Genomic DNA, 19,569 nt, shown 5'->3' with positions numbered 1-19,569 from the left:
ACAGAATTGCGGCACATAGTAAAGACAACCACAAGGCCTTCTATAGTCGTGTAAAAAATCTCCATGGCAATACCCAGATTTGCTCTGAGCTACTGCACAATGGTACCTCCTTTACAGAGCCAACAAATATTGCAAATATACTGGCAGACAGATTCATTGCTAACTTTACCCCCCCCCCCAAAGGGTAATCACAATACCAGCAGATTGCCAGACACCCAGTATTACTGCTGCACAAATTAAAACAGCACTGTCCAAGGCCAAGGATACAGCTTCTACGGGACCTGACAGTATCCCTGGCTGTGTTCTACATTAACTACAAAGTGAACTGGCACCTCACCGGTGTGCCCTGTTCAATCACAGCCTCACCTCAGGCTTTGTCCCTACTGAATGGCGCACTGCTACAGTCATCCCTCTCCACAAAGCAGGAGTGACTACAGACACCGGGAACTATCGCCACATTAGCCTGACGAGTCTGACATGCAAAGCTATGGAACGCATCATCATGGACCTAATAAACAAGGATATAGGGAATCTCCAAACTCTGGATCCTACTCAGTTTGGTTTTAAGAAGGGTAGATCATGCCTGTTCAACTTGGTCGACTTCTTTGAGTCAGTCACCAGAGCTGCGGATGAAGGTAAGGTGGTACATACAGCCTACCTTGATCTGGCAAAGGCCTTTGATACCATTCCCCACTCAAGAATCATAGAAAAACTTACTAAGCTAGGCTTCAACCCCCAACATCACTAGGTGGGTTGCAAACTGGCTCACAGAATGAACCCACAGTGTGAAAGTAGCAGACTCCAAGTCAGACTGCCGACCAGTCACGAGTGGAGTCCCACAGGATTCATTCCTGGGTCCTCTGCTGTTTGGTATCTACTTCTCTGAAGTCCAGGCCAACACGAAAGGACTCCGGCTGACAAAGTTCGCAGATGATTGCAAGTTAGGAGCGATTATGAACTCCCCAAGAGATGTTGCCATCCTGCAGAAAGGCTTCAATGAGACCAACAACTGGTGTCAGAACCATAGCCTTAAGCTCAATGCCACAAAATGTGCCTTCATCCTCTTTTGGAAAAAACACAGTTCCCTTGAATTACCACATTGATGGTAGTCCACTGAACACAGAAAGCATTATAAGAGATCTGGGAACACAGGTTGACAGCAACCTCTCTTTTGATCACCACATTGACACTGTAGTCAGAAAATCCATCTATGTGGCACATCTCATTACTACGAGTTTTGCATCCAGGAAGAAAGAGGTCATAGTCTTCCTCTACTCTTCCCTTATTAGGCCAACTATAGAGTACAATACCCCATTTGGCATGTACCTCACTAGACACATGCAACACCTGAAGAGGCCGCAAAAGTACCTCACAAAGAGGATCCTGGGCCTTAAACACATGTCCTATATGGATAGACTCAAAAAACTCAACTATTCTCAGTCTCATATCGCCTACTTAGAGGCAATCTCTGCTTAACTTACAAAGCCATGTCTGACCTAGCTCTGTTAGAAATGCTACATCTAAAGAAATCCCAATCCCTCTGCACCACACGCTCCAGAGATCTCAACCTCATTAACACAATCAACAGAACATGCTGGAGGGACAGGTTCATAACCCAGAGACTGCCCGTGCTATGGAATGGACTACCCATACATGGCAAGCAGAGCACCTCACTGGCCCTCAAAGAGGAATCTTGATGAGTGGATCAGAAAAAAGAAGTTATGTCTTACCATAACGTTCCATCCGAGTTGTAGATCTTTATTCATTCTTTACAGTTAGGAGCTCGGTTCAGTCCTCGGAACCGATACTGCCATTTCCCATCTCGCACAAGGCAAAAACTCTCAGCTAAGAACCTACCCACATTGCCCCTCTCTTAGATACTCCAGATAGAGTTTGCCCGCCCTAGATAAAGATGTAATAGGAAAAAAGTAGGAGGCTCTGTCTGAGGAAATACTCTAATCAAGAGTACCTGAAGTCCATCAGGAGTCCAGGTAGGGGGAAGGAGAGCGGGAAGTAAAGAATGAATAAAAATCTACAACTCAGATGGAATGTTATGGTAAGACATAACTTCTTTATCTGAAGTTGTAAATCTTTATTCATTCTTTACAGTTAGGACCGAGTCCCCAGCTGCTCGAGTCCTGGGTGGCCCTAAGGAAGGATATTCCTGAGGACCACAGAACCAAAAGATGCTCGTCCCCTGGAGGCCAAATCCAATTTGTAATGAGATATGAAGGTATGAGGTCTTGCCCATGTGGCTGCTGCGCATATATCATCCATAGAGGCTCCGGAATGAAAAGCTACAGAGGTAGCCGTACATCTGGTAGAATGAGCCTTTATTCTGGAAGGTAAGGGCAGCTTATTCTGTTGGTAGATAAAGGTAATGACGTTTCTAAGCCAAGAGGATAAAGTCACTTTGGAAAGAGGTTTACCCAATCTGGGTCCTGCAAAGGCCACAAACAATTGGTTCATAGGTTCATACTAGGCTATCTGCCCTAGGGCATTTATAAGCCTAGCCAGAGTGTGTGTGGCTTTCGCCACCCCTTGGGATGAGAATACTACGCCCATTTAGGGTTTAGTTTACTGTGCCTCTGTCTAGTAGTGACACAGAGATGACCCCCGGGGTAAACCTACGATCTCCCATCCACTCGTCAAGATTTCTCTTGGAGAGAGAGTTAGTGAGGGGCTCTGCCTAACATGGACTGGGATTCTGTTCCAGAGTGTAGGGAGCCTCTGGGTTATGAATCTGTCCCTCCAGCACGTCCTATTTATTTCTGTGTTGAGGTTCAAATCTCTTGCTCTCGTGGCTCTGATGGATTTGGATTTTCTGAGGTGGAGCATGTCCATTAATTCTGGATTGGACATGGCCTTGTATGTCAGGCATAGATTACCTCTGAGTAGGCGGTATGCGACTGAATAGAGCTGGAGTTTCTTCAGCCGGGCAGCATATGACATGTTTGAGACCCTTTATCCTCTTGGTGAGGAACTTTTGGGGTCTAACTGCTGCAGGTGTCGGGTAAGATACATCCCAAATGGGGCATTGTACTCAATCATGGGCCTAATAAGAGAAGAGTACAGGGGCACAATGACATCTCGATCTAGATGCGAATCCCTTCATGATAAGGTGGACAATATAGAAGGTCTTCCTAACCACCTTGGCAATGTGAGTGTCAAATGAGAGGTTACTGTCGACTTGGGTCCCTAGGTCCCAGATTACCTCTTCCGTACTTAATGGGATTACCACCTATGTGGTAATTTGTGGGTACCTTGTTTTTCCCAAAGGGTATGACTATACATTTTTTGGCGTTCGGTTTAAGGCCATGGCTCTGGCACCAATTATCCGTTTCTATGAGGCCTTTCTGAAGGATGCTTGTGTCCACTGGAGTATCAATTATGGCACCCAGTTTGCAGTCATCTGCGAACTTTGTCAGCCACAATCCTCCTATGTTTGCTTGCACCTCGGAAAGTTTGCAACCCATCTTGTGACGTATGGGTTTACATTTAAGCTGGTGAGTTTGTCAATGATGCCCGAGTGGGGTATTGTGTCGAAGGCTTTTGCGAGGTCAAGGTAGGCTGTGTGAACTGCCTTACCCTCATCAATGGCCTTAGTGACAGTTTCAAAAAAGTCAACTAGGTTCAAAAGGCAGGACCTGCCTTTGACAAAGCCGAATTGGGTAGGATCCAATGTCTGTAGGTCCCCAAAGTCTTTGTTTACGAGTTCGATAATTATCCTTTCCATAGCTTTGCAAACCAGGCTCGTCAAGCTTATGGGGCGGTAATTTCCAGGGTCTGTAGAAGCACCTCCTTTGTGGAGTGGGACCACTGTTGCTGTACGCCACTCTTTGGGTACGTATCCTGTAGTAAGGCTAAGATTCAACAGCAGCCTTACGTGCAGGTTTAGTTCCTCTTGGAGTTCGTGTAGCACGCAGCCCAGGACACCGTCCGGTCCCATTGATGCTGTGTTTTTAGCTTTGGAGAGGGCGGCTCTCACCTGGGCATCTGAGATGCTAGGGAGGCTACACTCTGCTGGGATAGATATTTCTCCTTTTGGGGGGAGGGGGTGGAGAAATTTGCACTGAACCTGTCTGCCAGAATGTTGGCAATATCTGTGGGTTCAGTATATTTTGTGTCATTTTGGACTAACTCTGAGCATATCTGGGAGTTTCCACCCAGGTTTTTAACATAGCTAAAAAAGGCCTTGTGATCGTCTTTTGTGTCTTTTGCTATTTTTCTCTCAAAGTTGGCCTTGGATGATTTTATGAGTGATCGAAGTTTTTTTGCTAGTACTGATCAGAGATGCCTTCCCTTTTGGGGATTTTGCTCTGTCATGTAGTAACTTCCTCCTCCTGTTGTAAAGTTTGTTGGTTCGTTTTCCTGAAAGATGAAGTCCTGTCCAAATAACAACGAAGCTGTCGGTGCACATCAAGGGTGTGCAAAAGGTACTCCCGTCTATTAGAATGCCTTGGGAAGAAAACCAGCAGGGCAATAGATTGATTAATGGAAAAAACAGAAATGACCTTGGGCAAGAAGGAAGGGTCAGTACGAAGGGGCACCCTATCCACGTGGAAGATCAAGTAGGGACTCTTGACACTCAAGACCTGCAGCTCAGATACTCTTCTCACTGAAGTGAGTGCTACTAGAAGTGTGGTTTTCCAAGACAAAAATTTCAAATCACATGAATCAAAGGGCTCAAAGGGAGAGCCTGTAAGAAACTGAAGCACCAGAGTCAAGTCCCAGGGCTCTAAGGGAGTCTTGACCGGAGGTTTAACATGTAATACGCCCTTCATAAAAGTCTTGCATAGGCGGTGTGACATAACTGAAGAATTTAAGACCATTATAAAAATTGGCAACAGCTGCTAAATATACAGTGATCGTCGAAGCTGAGGCTCCTGCATGCAGGAGAGTAGTCAGGTATTGCAGAATCTTTTGAATAGGTATAGAGAAAGGGTCTAAGTTCCGGTTTTTGGCCCAAACAGAGAACCTAGTCCATTTACTAGAATAAACTTTTCTAGTGGAAGGTTTGTGTGAGACTAGAAGAATTTCACGAACAGGAGATAGGATGTCAGGAAGTCTGACAATCATTGGAAGTCAGACAATCACTGGAAGTGGAGGAACCAGGCTGTGAGCTTGAGACTGTGCAGGTTCGGATAAATCAATCCCCGAGGATGAGATTACAGGTCCTGGGAATGATCCAGGATCCACGGGCTGTGAATCAGATGAGGCCATAGAAACGGGAACCAGACTTGACATGGCCAGTAGGTACCAATCACTTTGCTTTTCAACCTCTGAGCTTTCTGGAGAAATTTTGGAAATAGGTGAAACGGGGGAAAAGACATACAGAAGACCCGGGGACCAATTGTGTGTTAGAGCGCCCCTTGGTTGTTCCCCATGAGGGGGGATCAAGGCAAAATAGCTCCTGCATTTGTAATTCTGGGGGGAATCAAGCGGGTTGCAGCAAGGCTTGCCCCAATGTTGAAAGATCCGAGCTGCTATTACAGGATTGAGGGACCATTCGTGAGGAATCAGGATGTTCCCGCTCAGGATTTATCCACAATGAGATTGGAACTCTTAGGAATGTACATTGCTACAAAAGCGATTAGAAGCCATCGCCCAGTGCCAAATCCTCGTGGCTTCCAGACAGAGGTGGTAAAATCTGGTTCCACCCTGCTTTTTGATATACCAGACGACTGACATGTTGTCTGACTGAACTGCAATGGTCCCCGAAGGCTGGGATGCATGGAACGCTTGCAACGCTAAGAGAACTGCCCTCAGGGTGTCCAGGTGCCTTGGACAGTCTTTACCGGGAAATGTCCCCCCACCTTAACAGTGAAGCATCCATAGTCACAGTGACCGTGGGTTGGGGAAGACAGAACGGTCTACACCAAAGATTCTTTTGAGGCTCCATCCACTATAACATTTCCTCCTTGCAACAGTTCGTAAGGCTTATCATGTGGTTGAGTGGGTGGGTTAACAATGACCATTGTGCGGAGAGGAGCCACTGCAGGATTCTCCTGTGCAGTCTCGCCAGTGGTATCAAAGTAATGGTAGCTGCCATGGAGCCCAAGAGTTGCAGTACAAGATGTGCTGGTACAAATGTGTGAGGAAGAAGGTCTTGAATTTGGTGTCTTATTTTCAAAAGCCTGTGAGGGGGGAGATAAGCTCGACAGGATGGTTGTGTTGAAGACCGCTCCAATAAATTCCAGTGTCTTCGTTGGAGACATCTGAGATTTGTCTTTGTTGATTGTAATCCCTAAGCACCGAGCGAGATCTTGAGTATAAGAGAGGCCGCGGACTAGGAGATTCCTGGTCGGAGCGGTAAGGAGCCAGTCGCCTAGATAGGGAAACACCTGGAATCCCTGCAGTTGAAGATGAGCTACCGCAACTGCCATACATTTGGTGAACACTCAGGGGGGCTGTCGAGAGACCAAATGGCAATGCCCTGAACTGGTAGTGATTGGCTCCCAGCTGGAAGCGGATAATCCTCTGGGAGCGGTGATCCATCTTTATGTGGTAGCACGCATCCTGTAGTCTATAGAACACATCCAATTGTCCCTTCCCTAGGAAGGGAAGAATGAACTATACTTTGACCCTCTGGAATTTTTGAGGTTTGATAAATTTGTTCATTAGGCTAAAGATCCAGGATTGTCTCCAATCCCCTGTCTTTTTTGGCAGTAAAACCCGGATCTTGTCTGTTCTGGTGGGACTGGTTGGATGACTCTTTCTTAGTAGTTTTTCTATTTCTAAGACTGCTAATCCCCTTTGATTGGGTGGTACATCGGGGATTCGTTTGACGGGTCTGGGAGTTAGGTCAAAAGGTATTTGGTAGCCTCTGGATATTATTCTCTGCACACAAACATTGGTAGTAATAAGATGCCAGGCTGGTAGATGCAGAGAGAAACTACCCCTGACTGCTTCCAGAGGAAAGCAATTGGGCAGCTGCTCAGGAGCGCTGTTAGGGTCTGCCGGAGAAAGAATCTCTGGCTCCCTGGTTACACGGGCCACCTCTACCCCCAAAAGAGGAGTCTTCCATATGAGCAGCCCCCTCTGCCCTAGGAGGATTGCTCACCACAAGTGTCACGAAAGAATCCTTGGGATTTCTTGAACCATATTTTCCCCCCTTCTTGTTCCTGGAGTAGGGCCTCTGGGTTTGGAAAAGCGTATGCCCACAGCAGACAAGGTCTGTCTTTCTCGCTACGTGCAAGTGTGTCACGTACCTTGGGCCCAAAAAGTGCAGATTCATCGACAGGTGCGTTAACGAAGGAAGATTTAAAGGGGTCTGTGAAATCACACAACCGCATCCAAGCATTACACCTCATGACAACACCAGATGCGGCAGCTGGAGCTGCCCCCTCGGCGGTGAAAGATATCAAACACATAGAGGAGTTCAAGATGGATTCAAGAGTAGCCAGCTGCGAGGAGACAGTGTTACTCACCTCATCAGGCAGTACCCCCACCAAAGAGGAAGACATTTCAGAAATTAGGTCTCTTTGGAGGAGAGTAAAGTACACCAGATAATTCAGCGACCGAATGGCGAAAGTCGCTGAAGCATAGGTCTGCTTCCCTAATCTGTCCATGGTCCGGGACTCCCTGTTTGGAGGATGGACAGTGGAACTATCTTCTGCCAGTTCCCTCTTGGTGGCCACAACCACGACCATTGAATCAACTGTCAACTGCTTGGACCAGTGGGGCTAGTCTTCAGGTGTAGATAAAATTTTGTCTGGCCTCCGGGGGACAGGTTCTACATTGTCCGGGAAAAAAAACACACTTCTGGATCGCAAGTATCCAAATCGAAGTCTCCACAAAAAACACAAACAAATGAAGCAGCACAACAGGATAGAAAACTTTTTTTCTTTTTACTGGATTCTGGTACCTCGGCCTTCGCCTTCACATGGAATAATAATGTAAAGCACAAACCAGTTTAAATACACACCTCACATAGTCAATCATGTTAATTAAACAATTAATCAATCACATATAAATATATCACTTCTTAAAGAAATATACATATATATATGTGTATATGTATATATACACACACCCACACAGAATACAAAAAATAGATAATATTTTATGTCATACATCTAAATTCATACCATTGGGAAATAGAGTTCCATAATTTACAATAAATTTAGATTCCATATTCAATAATTTTGTTTGAAAATTTATATTACTTTCTCCCATTCCCCAAGGTCTTGCCAAAATGCTGAATTTAAAACCAGTTTGTTCTCCGTTGTGAAATTGATGAAAGTGGCTTGCAACTGGACTATCAAGTCTACTGTTCCTAATATCCCCCAAGTGTTCCAAAATTCTTAACTTAACCCTACGTTTTGTTTGTCCTATGTACCATTTTCGTTTAATACAATTACACCCAATAATGTATACCACCCCGGAAGAATTGCAGTCAAAGTGATCTAGTGCATGGTATGTAACCCCATTAATTTTATGGCCATCTAAATTAATAATTTTATCACAAACCTTGCATTTATTGCAAGCAAAAGAGCCTGCATTCACTGCCCTGTCCTTCTTGCCCTTACTCCTAAGTAATTCCTTCAGATTTTTGCATCTTGTGTAAGAAAAAATAATGTTTTTTGGAACTATATTTCTCAAAAAAAATTGTCCGGGGCCTTCCAGGCATGCTGCACAACTAGTTTATCAAGATCATCTGCTGGTGGGGTCAGCCAGACAGTAGATGGCCAGGCACGGAAGGCTTGCAGAAACACAAATTCCTCAAAAGAAGGGTTAGAGGACTTCCATTCCCCCCACTTTGAGGATTTCGAGAAAGTCTCCGAATGAAACGTGTCTGGAGAAGAGCGAGGGGACCCTTCCCCTTCATCACAATCAGTGTCTTCTGTGACATATTCCTCCAGGAAATCAAGTTGCTTCCTCTTGCACTGTTTCTTCTGGGCTGGCTCTCCAGTAGGACCTTCTGAGGAGGACTCTGGAGAAGGGGTTCCCTTCACAGGGGGGTTCTGATACTTGTGTCCTAGGGGTTGGTTATGAGCCTTTGGAGTTTAGGGCCCTATCCATCACCCGTATAGCAGGCACACCCGAGCCCACTTCCAGTTGAGGAGTTACGAGAGAACTTGGAGCTGTCGGAACAGTGGACATAGACGGTGCTAGCGAGAAAATAGGCAGCGAATTAGGTACCAAGGTACGGACAGTCCAAGCACCGCTCCGAGAAAGCATCGGCTCCATTGCAGCCAATGCTGCAAAGGTGGTGGGTGCCGACAGGGGAGGCACTGCTGTCAGAGCAGAGACAGTATGTTCCGAAGAAGGTGCTGGGGGAGGATAAGCAGGGGAAGATGAGATAGAAGACTCTGGAGCAAGGAGGGACGGAAGGTCCAGCTGGAATGGGCAACCCCCTAGCTACCAGAAGCTTGTCCACAACCTGCACTAGGTCTAGCTCAGAAAAACTCCTAGTGGATCGAAAAAAAAAAAAAAAAAGGAGGCTGCAGAAGGGGAATCAGGTCTTTCTAAAAAGGGACTAAACTTCTGCCTCAAGAAAGGGTCGCAAGTAGGAGAATATCTTGTCCTTGGCAGGTAAATCGAATTTTGGAGCCGAAGAAACTGTCAGCACCATGGCCGGGGATGGTGCCAAGGTATGTACAGTCATCGGAGCCCATGGAGCCAAGGAAACTGACGGCACCATGGACAGGGATGGAGCAGAGGTAGGAGCCAAAGACAGCACCGAAGTCAATGGTGCAGTGTTTGAAACAGAGATAGGAGTGAATACCACGGTCGGCACTCTTAAGAGGGGGTAAGACCTCCGACCCAGATAGAGCCTCCGAGAAAGGTGCCCCGAGTAAACCTTTTAAAATAAAAGTTTATTCTTCTGTTCTGCTAGTGTCCGATTAGAAAAACCAGCACAAGTGTCACAATCAGCTTCCAAATGACCCACATACAAACAGTAGACACAACAAACATGTGTATCCGAGTTAGGCATCTTACATCCACACTTGTCCCACTGTTTAAAACCAAACTTGGCTTTGTCTGACATGGTAAATGAAACAATGCTATACTGTAGAAAAAGTTAAGGAAGAAATACCAGTAGAGTTATGTTAAGCAATACCACTAGTAAAAGAAGCCTGTCAAAGACAGGAAAGAGTGATAGTCATGAGATAAAAAAATTAAATTACCAATAAAAAGGGTAGAAAATAGGCCTAGGTTATAGGAGACAGTGATAAAAGACCAACTTGAATAAAAATTTTGAAATTCAGAAGAAAAACGGTCATAAAAACAACAAATTACTACTTAGCTTGAGAGAGATGGCTAACACGTCTGACTAGGAACGTGGCAAACGAGATCTGGAGTATCTAAGAGAGGGGCATTGTGGGTAGGTTTTTAGCCGAGAGCTTTTGGCTTGCGCGAGCTGGGAAACAGCCATATCGGTTCTGAGGACAGAACCGAGGTCCTAACTGTAAAGAATGAATAAAAAGATTTACAACTTCAGATCAGAAAATTCACGCTGGGGATCACTCCAGTGGCTCTACTCAGAGGCACAAGGAACTAAGGTTGGGTGGCATGATGCCAGGGTAATCCTATGGGCTAGGCTTGTAAAGGTTCCAGGGCCATTAGCCTAGTACACTCCTATGAACCTAGAGCATGTAGCTCTGAGGGATTGGAATTTCTTTAAGTGGAGCATGTCCAACAGCTCTGGGTCTGACATAGCTTTGAATGTTAGGCAGAGATCGCCTCTGAGTAGGCGATATGCAACGGAGTAAATCTGGAGCTTTTTGAGACCGTTTGTGTAGGGCATCTGTTTGAGGCCGGTAATCCTCTTTGTGAGGCATTTCTGCGGCCTTTCCAGTTGTTGTAGATGTCTTGTGAGGTACATACCAAAGGGGGATTGTACTCTATAACGGGTGTAATAAGTGTCAAGTAGAGGGGAACAATGACCGCTTTTTTTCCTGGATGAGAACCCTTTCGTAATTAGATGTGCCACTTAGAAGGATTTCCTGACTACTGAGGCGATGTGATTATCAAAGGAGAGACTACTGCCCACCTGTGTCGTAAGGTCTCATCATACTTTAAGTGTTAAGTAGCCTACCGCCTATGTGGTAGTTCATGGGTACAGAGTTTTTACCAAAGGGGATGACAATGCACTTTTTGGCATTGAGCTTGAGGCCATGGCTTTGACATCAGGCATCTGTCTCTGGGTGGCCCTTTTGTAGGATGTCCACATCGTTAGGAGTGGATTATGGCTCCTAGTTTGTTGTCATCTGCGAACTTCATTAGCCAAAACACCTTCTGTGTTTGGTATCTACTTCTCTGAAGTTCAGGCTAACAAGGGAGGACCCAGGACTGAACCCTGTGGTACTCCACTTGTCTGAAGTTGGATTGGAGTCTGCTACTTTCACAGTGTCAGTTCTCTTAGTGAGCCAGTTGGCAACGCATCTTGTGACATAAGGATGTATACCTAGTTTAGTATGTTTATCTATAATTCCAGAGTGGGGGATGGTGCTGAAAGCCTTGGCGAGATCTAGATAGACTGTGTGAACCACCTTACCTCTACGGCTTTGGTGACTGCTTCAAAGAAGTCTTATCGAGTTTAGGAGACGTGATCTGCCCTTTACAAACCCGAACTGAGTGGGGTCCAGAGTTTGGAGATTACCAATGCCTTTATTTACAAGTTCCATGATGATACGTTCCATGGCCTTGCAGACAAGGCTCATCAGGCTAATGGGGTTGTAGTTCCCGGGGGCCTTGGTGGGTCCCCCTTTGTGAAGTGGGATAACAGTCACTATGCACCATTCAGTGGGCACAAAGCCTGAGGTGAGGCTATGATTGAACATGGTACTTAGGTGGGGTGCCAGTTCGTTCTGCAGTTCATGTAGATCGCAGCCTGGGATGTTGTCAGGTCCCATGGATGTTGTGTTCTTGGCTTTGGAGAGTGTGGTTTTTACCTGTACAGCTGTGATTACAGAACTTTCCATTCTTCCGGTATACGGATGGGCCCTTTAGGGGGTGAGAGGGGGCTAAAGTTAGCAATGAACCTATCTGCCAGGATGTCGGCAAGATCAGCTAGTTCTGTATACTTAGTGCCATTGTGCTGCAACTCAGAGGAGATCTGAGTGTTGCCACCGAGATTCCTGACATGGCTATAAAATGCTTTGTGGTAGTCTTTAGAATCAGTGGAGATTCTGTTTTCGTAACTAGCTTTGGAGAATTTTATGAGGGATCGCAGCTTCTTACCGAGGATGACCAAGGAGTTCCTCCAATCATAGGATTTTACTCTCTTTTGCAACAGTTTCTTTCTTCTGTTGTAGAGTTTATGGCAGGGGACCACCAGATTGGCTTCCTTTTTTTGGAGGATAGCATCTTGGTTCTGTCAGGGATAGCACGATCCATGCACTCGTGTAAGTGCTTATAAAGTGCATTTGTGTAGGATTCAACATTTGTACTTCTATTGTCCATCTGCATGAGTGTCATGAAATTTGCCATTTCTGTTTTGAGAAGCGTGAAGTTTTGGACAGTTTTTTTATGGGGGGTGGGGCGAGATATGGATGTCTAGGATGATTAGCTTGTGGTCGGATCTGACCGAGGAACTGACCTCTGGTGTGGAACACCGGTAGCCCACGTTGGTAATAACCAGGTCTAAGATATTGCTGCCCCTGGTAGAGGTGTGGATAAGTTGATCCAAGGCATTGGAATTTATGAATTCCAGAAAGCATTGAGCAAAAGAGTTGGTACATGAGTAGTTTTCTCAGTTAATGGTGGGGTAGTTGAAATCACCCCATTAGGGTGTTGTGTTGTACCCTAATATTTACCAGTGTATCAAGAAATGAGTGGGAATCCTGGGGCATGGTGGGGGATCTGTAGCAAGCTACAATTTGGATTGCGGTCTTGCCAAGAGTTAGTTGGACTTGGACAATCTCGGATGCATTATGCTGAGCATCTAGCCTGGAGGTGTGGATATCCTTAATGAATATGGACACGCCTCCGCCTTTAGTGTTTCGGTCCAGGTTAGGTGGCCGAAAGGTGTGATATGAATTATAGCCTGGTAATGTAGGTGTGCTCTCTGGAGCCTTGAACCACGTCTTTATCACTGCACTGATGTCGATGTTCTCAATTTTAAGGAGTGCCTCAAGTGAGTGCATTTTGAGGTTTAGACTTTTAGCATAGAGTGGCATTGCCCTCAGATTTTGCTTGCTTGCACATTCCTGACCCATTCTCTTTTATCTCTTGTACCTTAAAGTTAGTTAGCTTGACAAATACCAGAAGCATCTTCAACAGCACACACACACAAAATAAAATGGAGAAAACTTTTACTACAACGCCTAACCCACCTCAGAGGCAGTCTCCTGCAAGTTAATGACAACCCAGTTTCTCCAAATTAAACATGGATGATTGGATAGGTACCCTCCAAATTCACTTGAGAATTGACTTGATTTCCCCTTCTTGAGAAGAGAAGTAGGTACAGCAGGACACTTGAGTACTCTCAAAACATAAATGGTCTTGTGACCGAATTTTATTTTAAAAAAGGTAAAGGGGGGAAAAAAAAGTCTTCCATCGAAACAAGATAAAGCAGGACAGGAGCTGTTCAGTGTCAAACTTGGGCAGCTTTTAAATCCAGATGAGCCAAAAACTTGGTACCAGAACCAAATTCTGGGCAGTAAGTGAATAAATGGCTGCAAAACCACAAAGTAAACAAACAAAGATATCAAGGTGTAGTATCCTTATCTTGCATTATGCAATCAAGAACCAACTAAAAACAAAACAATCAAGGATACGAATACACACTGCAACTAGAAAATAAACCTCAAAGCAGATGTACTAATACGTGGTGTATCAGAAAAAACAAAATCTAAAAATAAACAGTACTGACTCTGGTCTTATATCAAATTACTATAGAAAATAACCAAAGGCTGCAATATCAATTCCAACATTTATTTTTCAATCCACTGCACATTCACACCCCAATTTAACTTCCGTGTAAACATATCTTACATAAAACCATTACTCAGTAGCACATGAAAAATATGGCACTGCTGGGAGGTAAAACACCCAAAATTATGCAAACCAACCAGCAAATACGGAATATGGCACCAAGCTTAGAATGCCCAGCATTTAAAAACATTTTTTTTATTTTACCTAAAACATCTTGGCAGTATATGCAAGTTATTGCCAAATGAGGTTGAAAAGTGATGCTTTACCCACTGCTCTAACTTTGGTATTCACCTTGCTTAATGACTTTGGAGTCAGGTCTCCAGATCATCTATCCTAACACCAAGCTTACTACATGTGGAAGCAGTTCTGCCTTCCCTGAAACAGACCATTCTACAACACGTTCGCTAAGTGAAGTTAACAGGCATCATCACTGCAAGGGTCAACACCAGAACAAGGGACCAAATTCTGAATATGGGTCACATTCATCAGCTCTGCATTGCTCAATATTTTCAGAATGACAACACCAGGAAGCATATCTTGCCACACACACTATATATAACATTTATTTTTTGCAGTTTGTTCCCAAATGTCTCCACTGGTGGTGGGGGCTATGCAGTTAAAGTGTAAATAAATACTGGAAAATGTAGTTTGTGATGCTACAGTGTGGAGGGGGGTATACATACATTAATTTTAATCATTAATATAACAAATTATTCAACATTAATCCAACCTAAATTAACCAGCAGCAAGCAATACAGGACAGTATCAAAATAAATAATCCGGCTAACTCGGTAATTAGAAGAATCAGGTTCACGCCACGAACCATCACCCGCAAGAAACTCTCAAAAAGTATAACAGTGTTACTTTCAAATACACAGTTTCCTCTATGTATCACTGTTCATGTTAATGTCAACATTAATGCTGAAAGGCTGCATGCGGGTATACGTGCCTTTGAGGTACTACTGCAGGGCACTCAAGCTTTACAACTGAAACAAGAGAAATCAAGACATCTTTCTGCAGCTCCAGCATCTCAACCTCAACTGCCCGTTCCAAGTCAATAACTACTCTCCAGTTTTCTTTGATTTTAAAAAAAGAAGGAAGAATGTGTGCCACATAAGGGCAAACAGCACAAAAGCCTTCCTACAATTACGTGCACGCATACGTAATAAAAACATTATACTGACAGACTCAAACAGAAACGTTTTCTGCTCTGCATCTCTGTCTCAGTAACACATCACGGTTAAACGTCATTATCTAACCGCAAGTCTTTAATCAATGCGATCCCAAAAACAAAATAATCACTCAAATTTTGTAGCTCCAAGACAACAGTTACCGTGTCGTATGTTTACAACAAAAAGGGACCAAACTGGAGTTTAAAAAGTCAAACTGCTTAGTAAACACTGTTTAAAATGGTGTCATGGTGAGTTGCAACTGAAACAGTGCGAATCACTGCCATGTAACTAAGAAGCAAGCCAACTGCGCAGTAAACACTACCTGCACAGTCCAGTTTGGGAATTCAAATTATAGACATTGGGGGGGGAATACAAACACATTTTTTTTTACTTAACGTTAACAAATGTACACAGCAAATAGTTATCCGGCTATATAGAAGGAGTCCTGTCTCAGCAAGCACCCTCTTAGCAAGGAAAACTCAAGTTCTACCACTCTGTCTGGGAGGATCAGGACAACCGGGCAGTCAGACCCAAATATAACCCCGATCAGGAGGCAGGGACTGGGCCAAGGCAAACAAAGCGCGGCCTGAACTGCGGTTACAGCAGAAGCCTCGAGTTTTCCTGTCAATGGCAATCACACCAAAATGCCTTTTTCTACCACTTTATGCCGACCACGTACATCCCAAGGAGGCAGATCGCTGACCCGAAGTCGCAGACATACAGCTAATCACTTACCGCGTTCGCCGTTATTCCTCTCCGGCGGTGGCGGTAGAAGCGGCTGTTGCTGCTGCACCGGGCGCGGCGGCCTCGTAACTCTCCTCGCTCTTCTGTTGGCTGCTCTGACGGAGTTCATTTGGGAAGTTGGAGTGCTCAATTTCCTAACCACTTTTGATCCCAGTACAGTTCGTCGGTGGCACACTTGCAATGTCAAATCCTTCCGTTCAATACGGGACCAGGTACGGTCACTTTTGTTTCCGCGGAGAGGTTATTTCTAGGCTATTTTTCCTTTGAAGGGGCCCTGTCCTCCGATCTCATCTTAGTAGTTTGCTGGCAGGAGGAGCCATTGACATGGTGAGGTACACATACAAAAATGTTCACACTGAGAAATTGCTGACCAATGAGCGTGGCGGACACGCCGGGCCTCAGCTCCGCCACCAATAAAAGGCCGCCTATTACTTCACCCTGACAGATTAACAGAGGCTTTGGTTTGGACCCTTTAATGGAAATCTGGACCTTATAAGGGTTCGGGAATTCCGTTAATTATGAATTATTTTAAAACAAGATAAGGATTTAGCATGGCTCTTATTTGTCCTATGTTTAAAATGCGTACGACTCTGTGGTGCTGTCACCATACTTCAAGCTTATATATCCAAGCGATATTATTCTGTTAAAACATTAATTAATGTTGCTTCTTTGGATTTAGCGATCGCAATATGGGACACACACACACTTACTTACAAGCATACTTGCATAAGTATATTGTCATTAAGAAACTTTTGAAACATTTTTGTACTCATTGAATACTTTCAATTTTTTTCTGATGCATATTGTTACTTATTTTTAGAGACACACTGATTTTACATCTGAATGCCCATCATTAAAGTTTGTGATTTTGATGACAACACCATGAAGATTGTGGCAAGTGAATCACGGCAGTTACCAACGGTGTAGCTAGGCATATTCGGTGTACTCAAATGAGTAAATTTTTTTTCCTGCGAATTCTGCTGAAAGCTTAAAGACTTAAAAATACAAAATGTTTAGTACTAACTGTATAAATGAGTATTTGCACAATTGCACTATAAAAGTATACAATGAACGCTTGCGTGAAAGGAATGCATCTCTAAAATAGGTTAATAAATGGTAACAGTTGAAAACAACATGCCCCCTTCCTATGTATATGAGATAGCATTTTGAGGGGTGAGTACATTTTTTAAATGATAAGTGGGTGGTGGGGGGCAACAACATTAAGTTTAGGTACAAAATGTCAGTATCAGGCTGCACCCTTGGCAGATATTAATTACACTTATGAATGTTTTATTATTTCGAAAATGTGTTTTAGCACATTTCATCTCCTAATTTAAAACCAAATAGTACCAATATTTTACCAATATTTAAGTGTCCCTGATTTGGAGTCTTTGTTCATTAAACACGTGCCCTGATATCAAGTGTCAGATTGCTATCAGGTCAACCAAGTCTAGTTTTCTGCAGAACCCCCCCCCCCCCCCTCCCCAAGACAACCCAATCTATTTTGGAAAGCTACAAATTACTTCACATATGACTCATCATGTAAAAGCCTTCTAATAGTGAGTATAATCAACCACTTAGGAACAGGAACATATTTCTAAGGCAGAAGCCACTGTAGCACTCAATGGAATCCACTTAAACTATCATCCTTCCTTAGAGCAGGTGCGCTTGCATGTTGTCCCCCCCCCCCCATTACATGTCAATATCAGTAAAAATTGAATGATACCTTCTAAATAAGCTACAGGTTAACTGTAACTCAAGACTGTCAGTGTGTCAGACCTTCTTTCTTAAGATGGCTGAACCTGTTGGCGAACTCCCCAGTACATTTCTTCATCAAAAGTAGTTTTAGTGAATCTCAAATATGATGGGATCCTGTCTTTTGCCAAAGTCAGTTGCCTATCTTCAACCTAGGACTACTGAATAATAGCTCATTTCTACTCCATTGGTGAAGAAGCTTGAAAAGATAACTTACTCCTATATTCAGAGCCAGGGTATCAAAAACAGATTGTTATCTAAGATGCAACATGGGTTCAAAAATGAGAACAATGTAGTAACAGCTAACCAATTTACCACTGATGACATGTACACCAGTATGGAAAATGAGCGTCTGATGGGTACTATATTGTAGACTGGAGATGGCCCTTAGAATCAGTGGATCATGTTGTGCCAACAGCCAAGTTCAGACAAATAATATTTGATGATGGACTTATGAGATGGTTGCAGAGTTATCAAACAGAGTGAACCTTCTAAGTGACAATGGGCTTTTCAAGTTTTGATACAGGCTTTCTTGGGATAGAAGCGTCACAGTTTTGAGACCCATATAATTGTTACTCTCTATTAGTAGTCAATAGTAGCTATAAACGTTACACATCATTTTGTATGTGAAAGAATTGTAACGCTCCAAAAATCAACTTGTTTGGGGATGATTATAGTTCTCCACAGGTTACAAATCACCTTGTATGTGGATGATTGTAGCTCTCCATAGGTTCCAAATTGCCTCTCATGTGAATGATTGCAGTCATCCATAGGTTACAAACTACCCTGTATCTGGGTGATTGTAGCTCTCCAAACGTTACATGTGAAATTGTATGTGGATAACTGTAGTTCTCCATAAGTTACAAATCACCTTGTTTGTAAATGATTGTAGCTCTCCGCTGGTTACAAATCACCTTATATGTGGATGATGCTATCATTCTGGAAGCTACCAGAAGTTCTAGTAAACAAATACAAAAATCAAAATCTCTTTAACAAATTGTGGCATTAGTTGCAGGTTAGGGACTGTCTTCCATATCAGAGACTGATAGCAGAATACAGACAAAGAGAGTGGCTATGATTGCTGTCATGCCACAAAGGCTTAGAGAAATGGCATGGCTCTAAATATATTATCAATAAAAAACAACCCCATTACGTAGCGTCAGCAAATAGTTTGCAGTATGGCTTGATCTTACGTATTTATTTCATTGATATGCAGAAATGAGTGTAGGCAAGTGTTAAATCAGATTCATAGGTAGGTACTGGGCTACTGGCCCTAGGAACAATATAAGCCTAGCCAAACGGTACCCTGGCTTTTGCCACCCAAGAAAATTATTTTCCTGTGCCCCTGTCAAGCAGAGCCACAGAAGTGATCCCCAGGGTGAATTTCCTATCTCCCATCCAATCATCAAGATTTTTCTTGAAGAGTGCTAATGAGGAGCTTTGTTTGATACAGCTAGTTAGTTAGTTCCAGTGTATGGGAAGTATCTGGGACAGGAATCTATCCCTCCAGCATGTTCTGTTTATTGTGGTGACAAGGTTTAGGTCACTAGAGCATGTAGCTCAGAGGAATTGGGATTTCTTTAAGTGAAGCATGTCCAACAGCTCTGGGTTTGACATAGCTTTGTATGTTAGGCAGGTATGTAGGTTAAATGGTTTAAACTAATTTACAGAATCAGCCTTCTTATATGGGGGCTGTGAAGAGCATTAAGGATCAAACTACTAATGCCTGAAGTAGAATAGTCATTAAGCATCGTGCTGCTCTAGTCCATCTACAGTGCTAGTATTGTACAATATTATACAAACCACACTTAATAAAATTATCAGAGTTATTTTTCTGATTTCATTAAGCTTGACATATTTTTTACCAAGTTTATTTAATCATCACACTTTAGCTTGCATCATACATTAACATATGTTAATAATAACAAATTCAAGAACATCTCCATTGTCATTTTAATGTATTACACATTTCATAGCTTCAGTATTAGTTATTACATCATCCCTTCACATTTTT

The 19,569-nt window shown here is 43.6% G+C and overlaps 1 protein-coding gene across 3 annotated transcripts in view; it reads right to left on the bottom strand.

The window, feature by feature from the left end:
* The window catches only part of FBXO11 (F-box protein 11), a 2,134,039-nt gene extending 2,117,896 nt beyond the window's left edge, over positions 1–16,143 (bottom strand). For 2 of the 3 annotated variants that reach the window (XM_044075080.1, XM_044075081.1), the window contains exon 1: positions 15,792–16,142. In XM_044075080.1, the coding sequence (XP_043931015.1) occupies positions 15,792–15,909 (118 nt within the window). In that variant the 5' untranslated portion in view covers positions 15,910–16,142. Of the gene's footprint in view, positions 1–15,791 lie in introns of all 3 variants that reach the window. The other variant, XM_044075082.1, reaches the window with a different exon arrangement.
* Positions 16,144–19,569: the final 3,426 nt, after the last annotated feature.

This window comes from Protopterus annectens, chromosome 6.part0 (assembly GCF_019279795.1).
Source record: "Protopterus annectens isolate FY-2018-M chromosome 6.part0, PAN1.0, whole genome shotgun sequence".
NCBI classification, from domain to species: domain Eukaryota; kingdom Metazoa; phylum Chordata; order Ceratodontiformes; family Protopteridae; genus Protopterus; species Protopterus annectens.
This window is presented reverse-complemented; position numbering and strand designations above follow the sequence as displayed.